General features: G+C 40.8%; 1 protein-coding gene across 7 annotated transcripts in view; it reads left to right on the top strand.

Moving 5' to 3' along the window:
* MTMR1 (myotubularin related protein 1) overlaps positions 1–20,787 on the top strand; it is a 62,818-nt gene that overhangs the window by 21,633 nt on the left and 20,398 nt on the right. For 3 of the 7 annotated variants that reach the window (XM_084871202.1, XM_084871201.1, XM_084871200.1), the window contains 7 exons: positions 5,348–5,423; positions 8,220–8,314; positions 8,689–8,796; positions 10,755–10,856; positions 11,169–11,252; positions 12,680–12,829; positions 13,863–14,051. In XM_084871202.1, coding sequence (XP_084727328.1) covers positions 5,378–5,423; positions 8,220–8,314; positions 8,689–8,796; positions 10,755–10,856; positions 11,169–11,252; positions 12,680–12,829; positions 13,863–14,051 — 774 coding nt within the window. In that variant the 5' untranslated portion in view covers positions 5,348–5,377. Of the gene's footprint in view, positions 1–381; positions 409–1,944; positions 1,996–5,347; positions 5,424–8,219; positions 8,315–8,688; positions 8,797–10,754; positions 10,857–11,168; positions 11,253–12,679; positions 12,830–13,862; positions 14,052–20,787 lie in introns of all 7 variants that reach the window. The other 4 variants (XM_084871199.1, XM_084871197.1, XM_084871196.1 and 1 more) reach the window with 3 other exon arrangements.

Genomic DNA, 20,787 nt, shown 5'->3' with positions numbered 1-20,787 from the left:
GTTAAAATGGTTTTATGTGTAATAATAACCAATGTGTATGAGGGCCGGATGCTAAAATTGTTGCCAGTGTGAAATACTGACTTTTGTTGTGTTACATGAATTCTGACCAAATGGATCTTTGTGGCAGGGGCTTAGAAGGCGGAGTCCTCTTTTAACCTTGTTTAGCATGTAATTCATGCTAAAGAATTTAGCAACAACAACAAAATTGTTAGTTGTCCGCCCTATCTAAGTAAGATTTTAAGTCACTTTCATGTCTGCATGCTGAATCCCAAAAGCAGAAGTGCTAATCCTAAGGATAAGTTTAGCAAACACAGATATAACTATTACATCTAGTGGGTTATAGCTTATATTTCTTCATGATTTTCCTTCCCTTTATTTCAGAGTATTCATAAAGCAAGACAAAGATTGGTAATGTGCATGCATGTAAGCCTGGGTATTAGACGTTGAAAACTAACCTATTTCCATTAAACGAAAACAATGTGGATTTTGATAGAATAATTTTGGGACTTCAGTTTAAAATTCTTAATTTTGTTGAAGCCAATAAGTATTATAGTACAAAAGTAAGCAGATTACATCAAATTCTTATGATTCTAGTTGGTTTATCTTTGTTGAATTTTGTTTTCACCATGTTTTCTTTCATTGTGAGAATCATTGTCTTTCAGTGATTCACATTGTTAAATATTAGTGCGTGCTTTACACTTGCATGGACTTTGAAATGCTGTGTGGTTTTTGTTGTTGTCTAGCCATTCATTGTTCCGTTTTTAAATTTTTTGTCAAAGAATGATTCAATTCTCTTTGTATTTAAAAATGGAAAGTTAAAAAAAAAAACTGGCTGCATTTAAAAAAATCACTTTTCTTTGAAGGGTAGCAGTACCAATTGTGTACTAAATTCCGTTTGATATGAAGTATAGAATTGTATTAAGTGACAATTCTACTTTATTGACAAAAATGAAAGATGAGAAATAGTAAATTCTTTTTAAATCTCTGTTACTTCTTCACTGATTGCATTTCAAAGAAATATAGTCATTGGAACCAGTTTCATGAAGGAAAAATATATATCTATGCTAAGTTTTAATATTTTCAGCCTTAGAGACTTGATACAAAAAAAGGTATTATAATTTTGTCATTTTAAGTATTCTGATTTTTATACCATCTGCTGAACTAAATGTCCAATTTTTAAAGTTTCAAAAACTGATTCTATGAAACATTAAATTAAGAATAGTATACCTTAAAGGGATTGGAAAAAATTTAAGTAAAAATATGTGATCTCTCAGCTGTTTCTTTGAAGCATGTTGATACTGTAATTAGAAATTTTTAATATAGCATTGATTCATAATTCACAATATTTAGTAATAAGCAATAAGTACCAGATTATATGTATATTTCTAGCATGTGATACGTGCATGAGCATGTTTGTGGAAGTTTTGGTAATACAAGTGGAGTTGATTGCTGGACAATATAATAATTCTTGAGAATATATGAATACTTACTGTGTTTAAAATACATGTCTATGAATTGCCTTTGTATTTTGGCTGGAATTTGCCCTTTACTTGGTTTCTGTGGTGTTCTTTATTTTCCTTGAGCATATCACCTCTCTGCTGTTTTGTTCTTTGACTGTACGCTATAGTGCATATTGCTTGATTTTAAAAAGACAGTACATTCCTTGAAATCCATGATGTTTGTTTGCTTTTCATTTTTCTACCCCAACACAAATATAGAATAGATACTCCATTTAGGCTGAAGATGCTATAGATGGCGTACACATTATTTCCTTACCTCCAAGGGGTGAAATGTTGTGATTTACAAAGCCATGAAAGGTGTGTCGACTTGTACATGCTTACTGTCTCTTTAAAAAAAGAAGTTCTGTGCTTTCACCTGTCTGTTTGCACGTGTTTCTCTTTCTCCTCTTTGCTTTTTCTTGTCCATGCACCTGGTGCTGTGCAGGAGATTCAGGAAGAACACAATGGCTACCCTTCTGAAGCTGAAGCTGATCAGGTGGCAAGTTATACATGTTCATCTGTTTGTAGCTACAGAGTGTGTATTTAGAAGCCATTTCATACTAGATTTCTAGACGATAAGCAGATGTTTTTACCACTACAGTAGTGCCCTCCTGCCCAAGTTTGGTAGATTCCATGCTGACATCATTTGCAAAAATTGGTTTATCCAACATCTTGTCAACGAGAAACTTGTTCATCCATAGTTCTTGGTTTTCCCACATAGGGTTATTGATGTGCTCATGAGCCTCAGTCATAACAGGATTCTGATGGGCCTTTACAGAGACTTAGAGGGGACAGATGCATATGCTAAGCATGCTCCTTGAGGGTGCAGACTTTGCTCTCTTCAAATGTGCATGGTCCGTGCCCAGCATGGTATCTTGTACCAGGGAGCTGGTGGGCCTTCAGCTGGACCTTCAGGGTCTCCGGAACAGGATTTGGGTGAGATCATCAGAGGAAATTCCTCAACTGGGCAACACTGGCAGTAAAGGCACCAAGAGGAACGGGTGTGTTCATGAAATCAAATTTTGTTCCCAAGAATCTGTTCTTTGATTATGCTGTACATGGGTTGGATAAATCAAGGGTCAAATTATGTCTTGTGCAACTTAGTAGTTGCAACAAAAGCTTAATGTAGCCCAAGTATGAGTCCCATTTCCTAACATCAGCTTGGTAAACTGTACTCACCAAACAATGAGCCTTTAAAAACTATTCTCCTTGAATTCCTATCCTGAAGTGAAATGTGCTTCCTGTACAAAATAAACATTTTATGGGGAAGTCTGCAGCAGCAGGATCATTTATTTTATTCTGACAGTTGCTTTCTCATTACTTAAAGAGCATGTCCCAGATTTAATTATTAGTGAGAGGTTTGTCTCACCAACACAGTTATGCTTCATATAAATGCACAGGTGTTTTAAGCCAAATTCAACATGGCTTTCAGAAGAAAAGGGAAATGTTTGATCTTTAACCTCTATCTTGAGAGCCTTGTATATTCTCAAAATGGTCCCAATCACTGCTGTCTCCCATCCACAACATTTTGCTAGGTAGTCCAGGGTTGAGGATTTGAAAGTGTTTGATGTGGCTCCACATAAGGCTCCAGTAAGCCACATTTCCCCCATCCTTTCCAGATATGGTTAGATATAGTTAATTAGAACAGCTTGCTTTAGTAAATATTGTATATTTCAAAATAACCTATCCTCATTTATTTTAAAATATAAGTTAAGGAATTAAAGTCTATATAATATATATAAGATAATATTTAGCCGTTAATATAAGCTTTAACAGTTTAATATTTGAAGTAATACAAAACTCGAATATTGATTAAAATGGCTTTCTTACATTGTAACTATATTATAAAATTATCCTCTAGTTCAAGCAATAAATTAAAGAAGGTGACTTTCAAATAAGGCTTCTGTTAAGGATTTGTGATTTCTTATTGTTTATAAAATTAGACATTTAAAAATATAAGTATTGGTTTATGTATTAGTGTGTAAAAGATATATTCTAAATCAGGTGTGGATATTAAAATGAATCCAAAAACACTTTCTCATGTCCTCTTTAGTAATTCTTTAAGTCCCTAAAATTTTGGGCTAAATAGTGTCTTAAAAACCAATCTGGACTAAAAATTCAAATGAAATTAAGTTGTTTGGAGGTAATCTATATTGTTTTAATCATGTACTTGATAAGGAGGAGGATGGACTTTGTTATTTTGTGCCCTCCCCATAGAACGGACATATCCAGACCAACATTTAGCATTGAATTTGCTCTTTATGTCTTCACCTATTCCTTTTCTTTAATTTCAAAATTTTGATGAAACTACTATGTATAGAGTTTTTAAATTGAGTCCCTTTAATAAATCATAATGAAATACTCATAGCTATGAAACATAGTTACTTTTAACTTTCAATAATTTTTACTAGAATTAAAAAGTTATCAAGTTTTAATGTTTTACTTCACAAAATTATGCTGAAAGCTTGGTATTGTCCAGTCCGTTTTCCTCTGAACACTAGTGGCCTCCTAAGATTAATATATTTTTGAAGAAAGCAGCTCAGGACCAAATAGGTATGGGAAATGCAGCATACTCTAGCGCCCTCTTGCGGATTTGACATACATTAACATGCTAAAGACATTTCACACACACAGTTTGTTTTCTTTAATCCTGCATTTCCTAAACTTTTCATACAAAAAAAACCCAAAAAACCTATTCACAACTCTTGGGAATTTAATGCTCTGTGAAACACAGCTTGGGGGTTTCTAGGGTTTTGAACATCTTATTCTTATTCGTGAGATGTCAAGGAGAAAGTTACCAGTTTCCTTGGCAGCATTGCAGGGGGTGGCAGTACCTTGGAATAGGCCCAGAGTTCGGGTTCTGGTCCCCAGCTTTATAGTTCGAGAGCACCATTTTCTCAAGTTCCCTGAGTTCCCTGGCACTATCCAACCAAACTCACAAGAGACTGACTACTGGACTTCCGTGCCAATCTGGAGAACTGTGGACATGTACCCACATTTATACCCAGGCATCTTGTAATAGTCATCTATCCAATAAATCCTTTTCTTAGTATTGTAACCAGGAAACACAGTACCTCACTAGCAATTTGCTTGGTGAGCACAAGGGTGAATTGACTTTGACGAAGCCTGATTAGTCTGTTCCACAGTTTTGATTTACATACTCTTATCTGCCATATGAGGGCATACTTTCTCGTGGTCTGGATGGTACATACACTAACAAGCTGCTGAACTTTGTACACTAAGTGGCCAGATTATTACACATTCACACACACATATACACTGAGTGGCCAGATTATTATGCGTCCAGAGATTATAATAATCTGGCCACTCAGTGTGCATACACATGGGTAGCTGGCTGCAGTACAAAAGCCGAGAGTTTTCCTTAGTAATATCACTGCCCTGAGACACCTCCCTGACTACTTTAGACTTCAGGGTTTTCCACATTATCTCATAAGCTGGGCCATTTCTACAACTAGCTAAGCACCTACATTTAATTTTGATTTTATTTGAATTCGTTTCATGCTCAGAAGATAACTTTTTTTTAAACTTTATTCCAATTTTTGGAGGCACCTTATAATAGCTGTCTGTATTGATTACCGTATGTATCTGTTATGTCAAGCCATTTCTGTGTTAATGCTTTCTGTGAACTTTAAATATGTGTAATAATTTGCTAGACTATGCAGCATGGTGTCCTGTGATGCTAAGCTTTGAAGCTGTCTTGTAAGGGGAGGGAGCATACATTCTGCACGCCTCTGTAGCTTTGTAGCGAGAGCACAGAACACCACTCTTAGTCCCACATATACAGATGGGAAGTGAGATTTACTCCTGTTTGCTTTTTTCCCCCCTAGGCTCTAAGAGATGGGAATAAGCTGGCACAGATGGAAGAAGCACCGCTTTTTCCAGGAGAATCCATCAAGGCCATTGGTAAGTTTAATGTGTACACTTCGCTTATAGGGATCCATAAAGTGACATGGCACTTTCCTTGGGAGCACAGGTGATGTAAATGCTCAAGATCGCTGAAACCGGTTTGGCTCAGTGGTAGAGCGTCGGTCTGCGGACTGAAAGGTCCCGGGTTCGATTCCGGTCAAGGGCATGTACGTTGGTAGCGGGCACATCCCCGGTGGGGGGTGTGCAGGAGGCGACTGGTTGATATTTCTCTCTCATCAACGTTTCTGGCTCTCTATCTCTCTCCCTTCCTCTCTGTAAAAAATCAATAAAATATATATATTTTTTAAAATGCTCAAGATCAGTCAGACCACTTTCTTTAGAGGACAGATGGACTAGATCTTTTCAATCTCATTAATGTCCTTATGACCTTACGAGATATTATAGAAGACTATAGAGAATCACTTTAAACTCTGATTCAGTATTCGTTGGCATTACTAACAGAAGAGCACCCCACCCTTTCCTGATGAACTGAAGGCTGATTAGACTTGCTATGTCAGTTCATTGCTTTGTTGGAATCCTTCACTATAAGGAAAATTTATCAAGAAAATACAATTTTGTCGGGACCGGTTTGGCTCAGTGGATAGAGCGTCGGCCTGCGGACTGAAAGGTCCGGGTTCAATTCCAGTCAAGGGCATGTACCTTGGTTGCGGGCACATCCCCAGTAGGGGGTGTGCAAGAGGCAGCTGGTCGATTTTCTCTCTCATCGATGTTTCTAATTCTCTGTCCCTCTCAATTCCTCTCTGTGTAAAATCAATAAAAAAGAAAAAAGAAAAAAAAGAAATGAGACTAATCATTAAAGAAAATACAATTTTAGTGCAAGAAAAAGGCATATGTTGCCATTCTGGATTGTAAGGGCAATGGCCTAAGGCTATCACATCCCCCCCCCCCCCCCCCACTGTGGACTAGCAGGCATTTCAGCAGATAGTCCACTGTGCCAGGGGTGGATGAGAGGACAGCTGGGTGTGACCTTTTCACCTCATAAGAGCTGGATTTGGATAGGACAGTCTGCTTTGCTAGGCTGAGTATTGCCTTCTTCCCTCATGGCTCCCTTCCAAAGATGTGTTGTGTGCTCAGTCTCGGAGTATGGTCATCTTGTATCAACAAGTTCTGAGTAAATGGACTCTCCTACCACGACCTGCAAACAGCCACCCCACTAAATATCCTCTTCTGTGGTTCTGCACGCTGCCAATCCTGTCCTTGGTTTTGGCATTCTTTCTCTCTTTGGCTTCTGGTACTTCATTCACTCATGATAGTCCTCTGGCCTCTCTGGCTGCTATTTCCCTGAGAATTCTTCTAGCCCCGCCTCCAAGCTGCTTTGGGAATGATCTGTTTAAAATGCAGAGCTAATTATGTCATGCCTCTGCTTCTTTTCCTGACAGCAGACTACACAGATTTAAAGTGAACATGAAGAGTTTTGACACATTATACACCTGGGAAACCATCGTCACATTCAAGATAATGAACATATCCTTCATCTCTCAGCAGTTTCCGTAGGCTTCCTTATATAAATCCTCGCTCCCATGGCTTCTCCCCATTCCCAAGCACTATGGTCTACATTATATTTTCTAAAGTTTTTTGGAAATATAATTATTAAGTATATTCTCCTTCTTATTTAGCTTCTACTCAGCATCATTTATTCATACTGTGATAGGAGCTAACAGTTATTCCTTTTTATTGCTAAATAGTATTCCATTGGATGGATGCACCACAGTTTGCTTATCCCTTTATCTATTGATGGACATTTGGGTTGTTTCTACATGGTTGGCTATTACCAATAAAGCTGCTGTGAACATTTACAAACAAGTCTTCTCTTACCTCATGTCCTATCAGCCTCATGTACTCTTTGATCCAGCAACTGACTGCTCTTTCTTTTCTCCTTCCCTCTTCTCTCCCCACCCACCCCCCGCTTCCTTGCCAACTTAAGTTTATCCTTTTCTGAGCTCTCATCACATAGTGTCCACATGATTGTGATAGCATTTATCAGGCCATAGTATTGTATAATGGTCATTTTATGTGTAGTGTTGCTCAGATGCCACTGGCTGCTTGCGGGCAGGAACTAGAACCCCAACAATAGAAGCCACTCGGTACATAATAAGTTATAGAAAACTTTAATGGAAGTGTTTGTCTGGATGACAACTTTTGTACCTTTAATTGATCCAGTTGGACTCATCTGTAGCTATGTACATTCCTGTCATTCCAATGGAATGATGCTTTGGGAAAATCGTGTAGTGTGGTATCTTTGTGATAGGCATGAGGTTCTTAACACACATAGGAATCAATACGCTGTTGATACCATGTTAAACATGCTGATGTTGATATTTTAAATATGAAAATAAAAGTCTATATGAAAGCTATAAGGAATTTGAAGCAAAGAGTTATTTTTTCCAGTCCATTGATCTGGTTTGGTTTTTGTCATCTGTAAAGCAGTTGCTTTTAGGAAGTGGCATTAGTGGCTAGTTTTTAGCTTTAGTTTTCATTAGCAGTAATTTATTAACTGGCAGCCCACTGTCTTCAGAGTTTAATTAATATGTTTTGATGTGATTAATTTATCACTTAGAGAAAGAAGTTAACCACCTGGAAAAAAATGACAAAATGTAGCTTATTATGAAGCTCTTCACTTAAAACCTCATTATGTACCAAAATAGAATTTTGTTCAACAGAAAGGAATTTTATTAGAAGACTATCCATGTTCATTTAAAGTAATAAAAAATTCATAAATTATTGAAGCACAAGTCTATGGCAGTAGTTGCTACTTTGAGTTTTTCCTTTCAGTGAAAGATGTCATGTATATCTGCCCATTTATGGGAGCTGTGAGTGGAACGCTGACTGTGACGGACTTTAAGATGTACTTCAAAAATGTAGAGAGGGTGAGTTTTTAAAAGTGTGTTTTATTTAAAAAAAAAAAAACACTTCAGAAGCGAGTAAACAATAAAGAAGAAAGGAAGAAGTGCCCTGATATCCCATCACTCTGAGAGAACCAGGTGAGTTTTAAGATGTGCGCATTGACAACCAGATTTTGTATCTTGAGAAAAAGGCGTTAAAGTAGTAGCACTTATACCCGGAGGGGAAGTTTGTCATCTCAACATCTTTAGAAAACATGTTATAAATCTGACTTCAGTTTTTAACTGGGACAAAGAGGAAATGTGCAGTAAACAAATAAGTTTTAAGCCAGGGAAGACTTAAAATATGAAAACTCTGTTGGCTGACACTAATAGGCATCCATTTTAATTTGTAAACTCAGGACCCACATTTTATCCTGGACGTTCCCCTGGGAGTGATCAGCAGAGTTGAGAAGATTGGAGCACAGAGCCATGGGGACAATTCTTGTGGTATAGAGATAGTGTGCAAGGTATGGTACCAACACTAGTATGACTGCAAGAGGCAGTCAGCTGGGAACTTTTTCTGACACAATTTTTCTGTTCTTTGGACAGTCACAGTAGTTTGTACTGTTAGTAACTCAAATGTTTTAGGACAGAAACCTCTTTAAATCTTGTATCAACCAATTCATACCTTTATGTAAGCCATTGAAGTAAACCTCTTCTTTTCTATTAAAGTATTCTAATTAGCATGGACCTGTTATCTACATGCTGATATTATTTGTTACATTTCAGAGAAATCAAGCGGAAAGCAGAGATCCATATTTTCCCAGTTTGTTGTTTTAAGACTTATCTTCAGAACAATGGATGGTCAAAGACTTCTTAAAGGGGCAATAGTACAGTGAACACCAAGCAATGTGGGACTTAAGGGCACCAACTGCCTGCACAGTCGAAAATCCTCATATAACTTTTAAAAATATATATGTTTTTATTGATTTTTAGAGAGAGAAGAAGGGAGAGGGAGAGGGAGAGGGAGGGAGAGAGGGAGAGAGGGAGAGAGGGAGAGAGGGAGAGAGGGAGAGAGGGAGAGAGGGAGAGAGAGAGAGAGAGAGAGAGAGAGAGAGAGAGAGAGAGAAACATTAATGATGAGAATCATCTATTGGCTGCTTCCTGCACGCCCTCTACTGGGAATGGAGCCTGCAACCCAGGCATGTGCCCTGACTGGGATTCGAACAGTGACCTCCTGGTTCATAGGTTGATACTCAACCACTGAGCCAGGCTTGCCAGACAGTAAGTCTCTCTTCACCCAGCATTGCAGGCACCCACTCTTAGCAGTTTCCACAGATACCCTCTGCACGTAAGATGTATGTATAATCTTTGAAAACATTCTGCCCTTCCCATTCCCCCTTAACAACATATCTCAGAGCTCCTCGACATCAATACATAGCGAGCTGTGTCTTGTTTTTAACAGCTCTCTAGTATTCCATTACATTGTAGTCAGCCTCTATTGACAGACATTTAGGTTATTTCCATATCACAACAATAACTTCCTCATTTCCAAATTTACCTCATATTTGTTTGTGGCCATAATTATTTTTGAATTTCAAATAATGTTAAAAAATAGTGATATTTTTGTGTTTACCAGCAGTGGTTTTAGAAGATTAAGGGTGGGGGCGCTGCTCAAACCAGTCCTGGGAAGAAATTGCCTCAGCTGGGCCACCTCACAGGAATTGTTCCTCCCCACCTTCACTTGAGCTTTTGGGCAGCACTTTGCACGGTGGGGCATTTTAAGAAACTGATCTTAAGAAAGAGCACTATCATTTTTGTAAGGAAGTCACTGAGGGCAATAGTCTCTCTATGACAGAGTCCTTGCTCTGAGTCCTGGGAAGGAACCTCTGTCAAATTTCTATTTTATGGAGGGTGCAAGATCTATAATTGATTCTTTCAATAGTTTAAAGCTTACTATTGATTGTGTGTCTCATATCTTTAGGAAGTAAATGCACAGGTCTTGATGTACTAACTTTGTTCTTGATTCCATCTGAAGAATTTTTTTTCACCATCACATGTCCTCTGTTCCAGTTTTCTCACTTAATTTTTACACTGGGCCTGACCTGTGTGGCTCAGTGGTTGAGTGTTGCCCCATGAACCAGGCGATCACAGTTTGATTCCCACTCAGGGCATATGCCCAGGTTTTGGGCTCGATCCTCAGTAGGAGGCATGCAGGAGGCAGCCAATGGATGGTTCTTTCTCATCATTGATGTTTCTATCTCTTTCTCTCCCTTCCTCTCTCTGAAGTTAATAAAAACATATTTTTAAAAAAGGAAAAAAATCTTGTTGGAGGTGTTTTTGTTAATTGCCTTTTGTTAGTTGGATCAAGATAAAGTATAACATGAGAAATGAACAGAAATATTTTATTTATCTCATAGCATGGTTCTGACTAATCGGTACTCAATACACATTGAATAAATGAGCTTTGCTAATTGTTTAACAGGATATGAGAAACTTGCGACTTGCTTATAAACAAGAAGAACAGAGTAAACTAGGAATATTTGAAAACCTCAGTAAACATGCATTTCCTCTTTCCAATGGGCAGGTAAGTACACTAAAATAAACCTTTTTGCACACCTCTGTGGGGGTCCAAAATTTCATGCTTAATTATTCCCTTTTTCAGAGGTTGCCTTTATCTGTTTTCTCTCTGTTGAAACTAATATTGGAATATTTAAAATTCAGTAGTTCTGTGACATGATAAGAAAGCTGTATATTTGGAGCTTCAACATTTGCAAATTAAAAGAGGAATCTTAATACATTCAGCTTATAACTGAATGAAAAGCTTTAATAATGGATATATGACATAGCAAAGAAATGCTGACATGTATTTTGTGTGTGTGTTTTTTTTAATATCCAGACACTCTTTGCATTTAACTATAAAGAAAAATTTCCAGTTAATGGATGGAAAGTTTATGATCCAGTGGCTGAATATAAAAGACAGGTAAAGTATGTTGCTTATCAAAACTAAAAATAGGTTAAACATCTTTTTCTCTTCTAAAAGGTTAGAAATGCTGTGGAAAAGAAACCTTTTGAAACAAACTGTATATAGACATAATTTACCTAGCTTGTAGGTTCTTCATCTTTGTGATGTCCTGTTCCCCCTGTGGCATACCTTTGACTATGCCACATCCCTTTTCCAGAGACAAGTGGAGTACAAGAACTGGGGTTTAAAAAGAAAATTGACCAGATGGTTTTTATTAGATACTAGAGGCCTAGTACATGAAATAGGTGCACAAAATTCATGCATAGGGTGGGGAGGATCCTCTCATCCTAGCCTGCACTCTTTCACAATCCGGGACCCCTTGGGGGATGTCTGACTTCACTGTGGGATCAGGCCTAAACAGGCAGTCGGACATCCTTCTCACAATCCGGGACTACTGGCTCCTAACTGCTCACCTGCCTGCCTGCCTGATCACCCCTAACCATTCACCTGTCTGCCTGACTACTCCTAACCACTCCTGCCTGTTTGCCTGATTGCCCCTAACTGCTTTACCTGCCTTGTTGCCCCTAACTGATCGCCTGCCTACCTGCCTGATCACTTCTAACCACTCTGCCTGCCTGATCATTCCTAACCACTTGCCTGCCTGCCTGATCGCCCCTAACCACTTGCATGCCCACCTGATCATTCCTAACCTCTTGCCTGCCTTCCTGATCACCCCTAACCACTCACCTGCCTGCCTGATCACCCCTAACCGCCTCTGCCTCAGCCCCCGCTGCCACGGTTTCATCTGGAAGGACATCCAGAATGATGTCCGGAAAATCGTTCAGCTGTCTGATCTAATTAGCATTTTATACTTTCATTATTATAGATTCTCATAATGAATTGATGAGTAAGGATTAAAACCAATGGTTTAAATTATATTTTAAATGTATGACATGACTATATCACTCTGTTATGGTATTTCTCTACCAGTAACTAGTGCATTGTCAGTTTCAAGATGTTCCAAGAAGATTATTTCATGATATTTAATCTTTGTCTCCACTTTGTATTTGGTATGGTGATATGTATTACTTACTTTAGACATTGGTAAGAAATTTCTGTCTCCAAAGGACTTTCACAAGTATTTTTTAAGACAACACTATGCTCATTCTTTATAAAAACACTACAAGAAATGTATAGGACTGGGATTCTAGTATATAATTTTCATTTTTTTAGCATGCTTGGAAATTCTTATGCTTCATTACATTTTAAATGGGTAAGCAGTGGGTCATATTAGATAAATATATATTTAAACTTTTAATTAGCACTGAACAAATTATGAACAGATTTTAGCACAAAATAAGAAATGGATATGGTTCATGCTTAGTACTTTTCAAAAGTGTAAAAGTATGCTTTCCCCTTCTTCTTTCTTCTTTAACACCCTACAGGGCTTGCCAAATGAGAGTTGGAAAATAGCCAAAGTAAACAGTAATTATGAGCTCTGTGACACTTACCCTGCCATCATTGTTGTGCCAACTAATGTAAAAGATGATGACCTTGCAAAAGTAGCAGCCTTTCGAGCAAAAGGCAGAGTCCCTGTAAGTAATAAACATTGTCATTTAGGTATAAACATATTGTATTAGATCTAATATGGGAAGAGAATAGAAAAAAATCTAGTGAACCAAATGCAAAGTAGAAAAATAAGTCTAAAAACCTGAACACATCTTTGATTCTCAGGAACTACCTAATTATGTTTGCTGACTGCCTCATATGACTTCACATTACTAAGTACAAGGGTAATTTCAGTTTAGCTCACAAAATGTAGAACATATAACAAAAGATAGTAAGAAAGAGTTAGCATGCTACTGCTTTAATGGTTTGTGTCTCTGGTTTCATCATTTCATTTCAGAGAAATACACTCTTTCTTGGATGCTGAGTGTAAGGCTGCAGCTGCATGGGAGGGACACCATTATGAAAAGAAACAGGAGTCAGCAGGGGATGAGTTTTTTAAATAGCTTTATTGAGGATTAATTGATATACAAACACATGGCACATGTTTAATGTATAAAATGTGATGAGTTTAGACATATGCATACCCCCATGATACTGTCACCACAACCCAGGAGGGAGTGAACATTTTTGAGCCTAGACTTTGCAGTCTGATACAATCCTGATTCTCTTGGCCACAGGAGGAAAACAAGAGGTTTGGGGATATAGCTTTAGATTTTATGAGAGACTGTATATTCACTTTGTCCTTATCTTGCCACATATATCATTGTTGAGATTCAAAGCTGTTTTTCAATTAGGAGATAAAATAAAACTGGTCAATCAAATAGGAATGGGGCTTGATGTTAGTAACCTTTTCACTTAGTTTCTGCTTTTCTTAGAATCATAGAAGTTTAGATGGGGAAGGGGATTTTTTATAGCTCATCTAGTCAGACTTCTCTTATCCTGACCCAAACATTGCATCTCATAGCCACTATTGTTGCTGTGATTTGCCTGACCTCTCCACTTTGAGGAAAATATACAGAAGAAGCTGTGCTTGAGAAGAGAACTTGTTTTTACTACGTGGTATTTAGATAACATACTGTTTTAGGAACTGTACTCATATTTGTTACTTACACACGCTAGGTGTTGTCGTGGATTCATCCAGAAAGTCAGGCAACAATCACTCGGTGCAGCCAGCCACTTGTGGGTCCCAGTGATAAACGCTGCAAAGAAGATGAAAAATACTTGCAGACAATAATGGATGCTAATGCACAATCTCACAAACTTATCATCTTTGATGCCCGACAAATCAGTGTCGCCGATACCAACAAGGTACATTCTTGATGACATTGCAGAACCAGTAGGTCTTGTCTCATGTACTGTCTGTAAATTGTTATGCAGTTCAAATAGCCATTGACTTCCTCCCCACCTGAAGGTGTAATCTTTCCAAATAGCCCATAGCTTTCCCTCCCTGTGGATGTCTCATGTGAGTTGGGATCTTGTCTCTCTTATTGTTCTCCCACAATCCTGTCTGCTGAGTTAATTAAGCAAAGACCCAGAAAGAGAATTACCACCAAAAGAAATAAGTATCTTAATGAAATGATTGTAAGGCCCTTGGAAGTCCCTTTAATCTTGGAAATATGGTAATTGCTTGACTAATTCATGTCTGGTCTGAAGGCCTATTAGAATGGAGTCAAATATGGGAAACTAGGGAAATACACTGAGTGGCCAGATTATGATCTCTGAACCCATAATAATCTGGCCACTCAGTGTATATCCTATATAATAAAAGGCTAATATACAAATTGTCCCCTCAACCAGGAGTTTGACCAGCAGGCAGGCCAGCCAACCACCCATGTCCCCTCACCCTGGCCAGGCTGGCCGGACCCCACCCATGCACGAATTCATGCACCAGGCCTCTAATATAAACACACACATACACACACACACACACACACACACACACACACTGAGTGGCCAGATTATTATGTGTTCAGAAATGATAATAAACTGGCCACTCAGTATATAAAAGTTTCCATATATCACATGGAGCAGTATCATCTGCAGACCACTCCATTTAATTCCCAATAGCTGAAGGGGACAGGATCCTTCAATAGCTATGACATCAAGCCTCCAGTACCCATTATCCAAATAGAAAAGGCTCTGACCTGAGTCATTTCTACTTCCCATGGTTGACTTTCCGGCAATGTGTTACTACAGATAGGTATTTGGCAGTCAGAGGGCTTGGCCCCTTCCACAAATAATTTCAGGTATCAGGAAGGTGGTGATAGCCCTTACCATCTCATGTCATTTTGGCAACAAACATGTAATAAGCACTTACTAGGAGGAAATACCACAACAGACCAGGCGAGGCGCTGTTTACCGGTATCAATTCATTATGCTGGGGGAACCAGGAGAGGGAATGGCCAGGCCTGATTGTGAAGCTGGGCAAGGCATCATGAAGGAGGCACCATTTGAGCTGACTTTGGATGGTTAACGGGAGGAGACAAGCAGGGCATTCTAGAGAACACATGTACCTACTCAACCATATGCCAGAGCATGCCATTCACAAGAGTGGCAAGAAGGAAGATGTCTGAGAGCACGGTAATGACCCCTCATGTTCTCCTCAGCAGTGCTTAGGGAGGTCTTTGTTTCTTTGGGCAACTTGAACCTCTTCTTTCCTCCGTGATTATTTTGTTGACTACAACCTCCAAAAAACCACCCTCCTATCTCCCCCCATCTCACTCTGGAGAGAAGCCATTACCTTCTACTTCAAGGAGCAAATGAGCCATCAGATACTCCATTTTCCTTAAGCACTGGAGTGCCTTCTATGGGCTAGGCATTTGCTAGGTATCGGGAGAGACACGCTGAACAAGTAGTTGCAGCAACTGCCACGTGGTTATCCTTGGAGGTATGGAGGAACATGAAATATGCTCCGAGAGAGCATAGAAGGAAACTGGTTATTTGCTATATGACTTCATCTTTCTGCACCATGATCGCCTAGTCTCTAAAGAGGCAGTGACAGTAAACCTGCTTCTTGGAGTGGATGTAAGACAACTGTAAAGAGCCTAGGATATTATCCATCCCTGTGAGAAAGCATTCGGTTCAATTTAGCTGTCATTGTTACTGACCTCAGGGTGTAACTGCTCCATTCTCTTAACTTTTATGACATTCACACCCTGGATTTCTGTCTCCAGCCTGCCTGGGTTGGTCTTCTTCACTGGTTCCTCTTCCTCTTCCCGACCTGCAAATGGCAATGCTCCTCGAACTCACCCTGGGATCCTCTTTTCAACTTTGTGCAGTCTCCTCCTATGCCAGTGGTTCTCAACCTTTCTAATGCCGCTACCCTTTAATACAATTCCTCATTTTGTGGTGACCGCCCACCATAAAATTATTTTCGTTGCTACTTCATAACTGTAAGTGTGCTACTGTTATGAATCATAATGTAAATATCTGTGTTTTCCAATGGTCTCAGATGGTTGAGAACCGCTGCTGTAGAGCCTAAGACCATCGGAAAACACAGATATTTACATTACGATTCATAACAGCAGCAAAATTTAAAACTCTATATGCTGAGTTTCATACCTAAGACAGAGCACTAAGTTAAGTATACAATTTTACCTATATGTTCCCCAAAATTCTAGTTTAGCACTTCTTAGTTGGGATTCAGGAATCTGTATTTTAACAACTCCACCAGGTGACTCTCATCATGAGAGAAGTTTGGGAAACACTGATGTAGAGCCCTGAGCCATTTACCTCACCTCTTCATAAGCCTCAGATTCCTCTTCTATGAAATGGGAGATAACAGTACCTCGTGTAGAGGGCTGTGTAAGGATTAAAATTAAGTGAGAAGAATGCATGTAAAGGACTCAGCACCATGCAGGGTACATCCTCAGAACTCGGTACATGATGTTGATAAGCTCACTGCCTCAGGTGTCTGGCCTGGGGAGTGATGAGTGGTGTCGGCTACTGAGATGGGAAAGACTGCAAGAGGAACAGGGTGGGCATGGAGATGAGCAGTACCTGAGTTTCCTGAGGCAGCTGTACAAATTACCACACACTTGGCACCTTAACACAAATTTATTCCCTCATGGTTTTGGAGGCCAGAAGTCTGAAATCTGTTAGGGTTGTGCTCCCTTAAAAGGGCTTCAGGGGATCATCTTTCCTTGCTACTTTCAGATCCTGCTGGCTGTTCTGTGCATGTAGCCACAGCACACCAGTCTCTGCCTCTGTGTTTTCACATGGCCTTCTGCCCTGTGTCTGTGTCCTCTCCTCCTTTCTTCTAAGGATACTTAACTTGTGATGACATTTACGGCCCACCCAAGATAATCCAGGATTTCTCCTCATCCCAAGATCCTTAACCTAATCACATCTGCAAATACCCCCTTTTCACAAAAAGGTCATGCTCACAGTTGCCAGGGATTTAATGTGCATACCTTAGTCAGTTCCTCTTGCTACCCACATCTGGTGGATCATTAACCCTTGTCAGTCTTCCTGTGTCTCTGACTTCCTGTCACCACTGGAATACTCTCTCAAATACATAAAACACAAGATGAAAGCTGTATTCACAGAGGCGATCCTCTAAACATCCAACAGAGCAAGGGTAGTTCATTGTGTTTCATCCAGTATGGAAAAGATAGAATCAGGACACCATGGAAGAGGTTGTTTCAGCTCTGGCTGATATAACATATCAGCATATATATATATATATATATATATATATATATATATGCCCAAGCGACTGAACAACTGGTTGACCAGTCACTATGAAGCTCACTGTCCACCAGGAGACAGATGCTCCACGCACAGGATCGGGCTCCCTCCTATCTGGATCAGGCTTTCGGGGATTGGGTTCCTTCCTGTCTGGATTGGGCCTGCAGGGATTGGGCTGAAACGAGCTATCTGACATCCCCCAAGGGGTCCCAGACTTTGAGAAGGCCCAGGCCCCGCTGAAGGACCCCACTGGTGCACAAATTCATGCACTAGGCCTCTAGTAAACAATAAATATTTACTTCTCACAATTTTGGAGGCTGGAATTCCAGAATCAGGGTGCCAGCAGATCCTGTGTATGGTGAAGACCTATTTCCTGGCTTCTAGATAGCCGCCTTCTTGCTGTGTCCTCACACATCTGAGAGCAGAAAGAGGCCAGCTCTCTGGTGTCTTCTATAAGTAAGGTGACCAGACGTCCCGCTTTTGGCGGGACAGTCCCGATTTCTAAATTTGTCCCGTGTCCTGCGGCGTTTTTAAAAAGACAAGCCAGTCAATGAAAGAGAGACACCACATGATCTCACTTATTTATGGATGATAAAGAACATTATAAACTGAAGAACCAAAAGATAGATATAGAGACAGTAAAGCAACAAGCAGACTGTCAAATTACAGCGGGGAGGTTGGGGAGATCAGGGGGAGATAAGATCAACCGAAGGACTTGTATACATGCATACAAGTACAACCAATGGACACAAAACTCTAGGGAGGGAGGGTATGTACGGGAGGGGGGGGGCATTGGTATATGTACAAAAATAATAATTTAATAAAAAAATATATTTGAAAAAAAGTCCCGATTTTTGGAAAAAAATAGCCACATGGCCGCCGAAAACTGTATATTCCCTTCCCTTTCTCCCGCTGTTCCCTAGGTTGTCGTGCATTCTTTTAAAAAATCGGGACTTTTTAAAAATGCCATGGGACACGGGACAAATTGTTAGAAATCGGGACTGTCTCGCCAAAAACAGGACGTCTGGTCGCCTTACCTATAAGGGTTCTAATCTACCCTCAACACCTAATCCCCTCCCAAAGGCCCCACCTCCTAATACCATCACTTTGTGGGGTGGGATTTCAACATAAGAATTTTTCAGGGACAGAATCATGCAGTCCATCATGAATAGTGTGGATTTCTGAGTCTGGGCACATAGGAATCCTGCCCTGGCAGTTTATCCCTTTGACCCTTAGGAGTTGACTGCCCTCACCTGGGAGCCCTCCCTGCTACTGAGGATTGGCATGCTAATGGGTGGAGAGTGTGGCACCCCTTCAACAGCACTGAATAGCTGTTTGAAATCGAGGAAATCTGAGTACAACCTTCAGCTGGCTGCCGGTATTCAGGTTTCCTATTCCCAAAAGTGTTGGTATGGCCCTATCTCGGCTGCTATCAGCTTATTCTTGCAGACTTGGGGGCTGGTCTGTAACAGTGCCCCAGTGTCACTAGCTCCTATTCAGAGCCCTGCTTGCCCCCATAGAAAGAGGTCTGGCCAGCAAGTTATTGTCTTCCAGAACTCTCTTCTGACACTCTCTCCCTGTTCCAGCTGGGAGTATAGGTAGAGGCGCTTCTCACCCTCTTTCCTCTTCTTCTGTCTCAAGACCTCCAGCTGTCTGTCTTCTGTGTCCTGGCTTGGAATGGGTAATCACACTCTTTTTCTTTTATAATCCCATGTCTTATTTTTAATTTTAAATATATGTTTATTGATTTCAGAGAGGAAGGGAGGGGAGAGAGCTAGAAACATCAATGATGAGAGAGAATCATGGATCAGCTGCCTCGTGCATACCCCCAACTGGGGATGGAGGCCACAACCCCCGAATGTGCCCTTGACGGGAATTGAATCTGGGACCCTTCAGTCTGCAGGCCAACGCTCTTTCCACTGATCCAAACCCGCTAGGTTTTGGCTATAACCCCATTTTCTGATTGTCATTTGCCTCATTTGGATCTTTAGTAATTAGCTTCCAGGCAACAAACTGCCTTGCTATACATCATCTTGTTTAAAACCAGCTTTTGGCAAGAGCTCCATGATGATGTGCTTGATAAGCATGAGGCCCCACCCAACCCTTCCTAGAGCCTCTTCCTCAGTGCTCCCTCAGGGAAGGGCTCTGCCTGGCCCATGGCTGGTGAGGTGCTGGTGAGGCAATACTATATTAGTGCTTGAGTAACTTTGGGGGATGTTGGACAGGCACCAAGCTTTGTATGGATTAGCTTTAAGATATTTTATTTTATTTTATTTTATTAACTAGATGCCCATGCACTGGAGGGCAGGGTCCCTCAGCCCAGCCTGCCCCTCTCACAGTCCGGGAGCCCTCGGGTGGGAGACAACTGGGAGATTAGGGGAAGGTGACACCCACATCACACCTCTGCTGCTGCCACTGCCAGCAGTACAGGCCTTAGCCAGCCCTGGTTACCTGAGCCTTGGGCGGCTTTGGGCGCCTGGGCAGCTGCCATCTGAGGCTTGCCTGTACCTCAGGTTGGCCCTGGGCAGCTGGGGGGCTGAGGGCGTGGCAGTCAATTAGCATATTCCTTCTTTATTAGATAGGATATACTTAGCAGTTAATCCCCACAGTGACCCTTTGAGATTTTTACAGGTAAGAAATCTGAGGTGGCATTTGGGTGGCAGAACTGGGATTACAAGCCCACAGAGGTACCCAGGGACCATCTGTTGGCATAATGGGGCTCTGGGGGCCTCTGTTCTGGAAAGGTGTGACTGATGTCTAGAGTTCTGTAGTTGTTGGGTGGGGCAGACTCAGCTTTTGCTGCTATACCTGTGGTGGATAAGCACGCACTCCCAGGGGCTGCTAAAGGGGCACCCGCAGTGCGTTTGCCAGCAAGGCACATTGAAGCACTCTGAAGGGCCCTGGCACTGAAGCCACGTTATTGAGGCATCTGTGGGGAGGTATCCAGGATGAGTGAATTCAGAACATCTAATGCTGAGGGGGTGGCGGTGGAGAGGAGTGCGTCCCTGTTTGTCCAATATCGCACCTAGCAAGAGCTCCCAGCGGCTCCCAGGAGTGCCCTGTGGATAGATGGGCTCAGGGCACTTGCCCGTTGGAAATGCACCACTGTGGAGGTGTGTTTGCCTGTGCAGAGCTCTGACACACTCTGCAGGCCCTGGCACTGAAGTTTTACAGCTGAGTTGTCCCTGTAGGCAGTTATTCAGGAAGAAGTTCAGAATTTCTACTCTAGGACAGCGCGCCCTTGTCTGTACAAAATCACATCCAGTGGGGCTCCCAGCACTACTTATGGAATGGTGTGACCTGGATGCGGATGCGGATGCGGATGCGGATGAGGATGCTCCCGCTGGAAATGCAA

This window comes from Pipistrellus hanaki, assembly GCF_964339955.1.
Source record: "Pipistrellus hanaki genome assembly, chromosome: X".
Classification (NCBI taxonomy): Eukaryota; Metazoa; Chordata; class Mammalia; order Chiroptera; family Vespertilionidae; genus Pipistrellus; species Pipistrellus hanaki.
The sequence above is the reverse complement of the archived record's forward strand: the minus strand, read 5'-3'. Positions and strand labels throughout refer to the sequence as shown.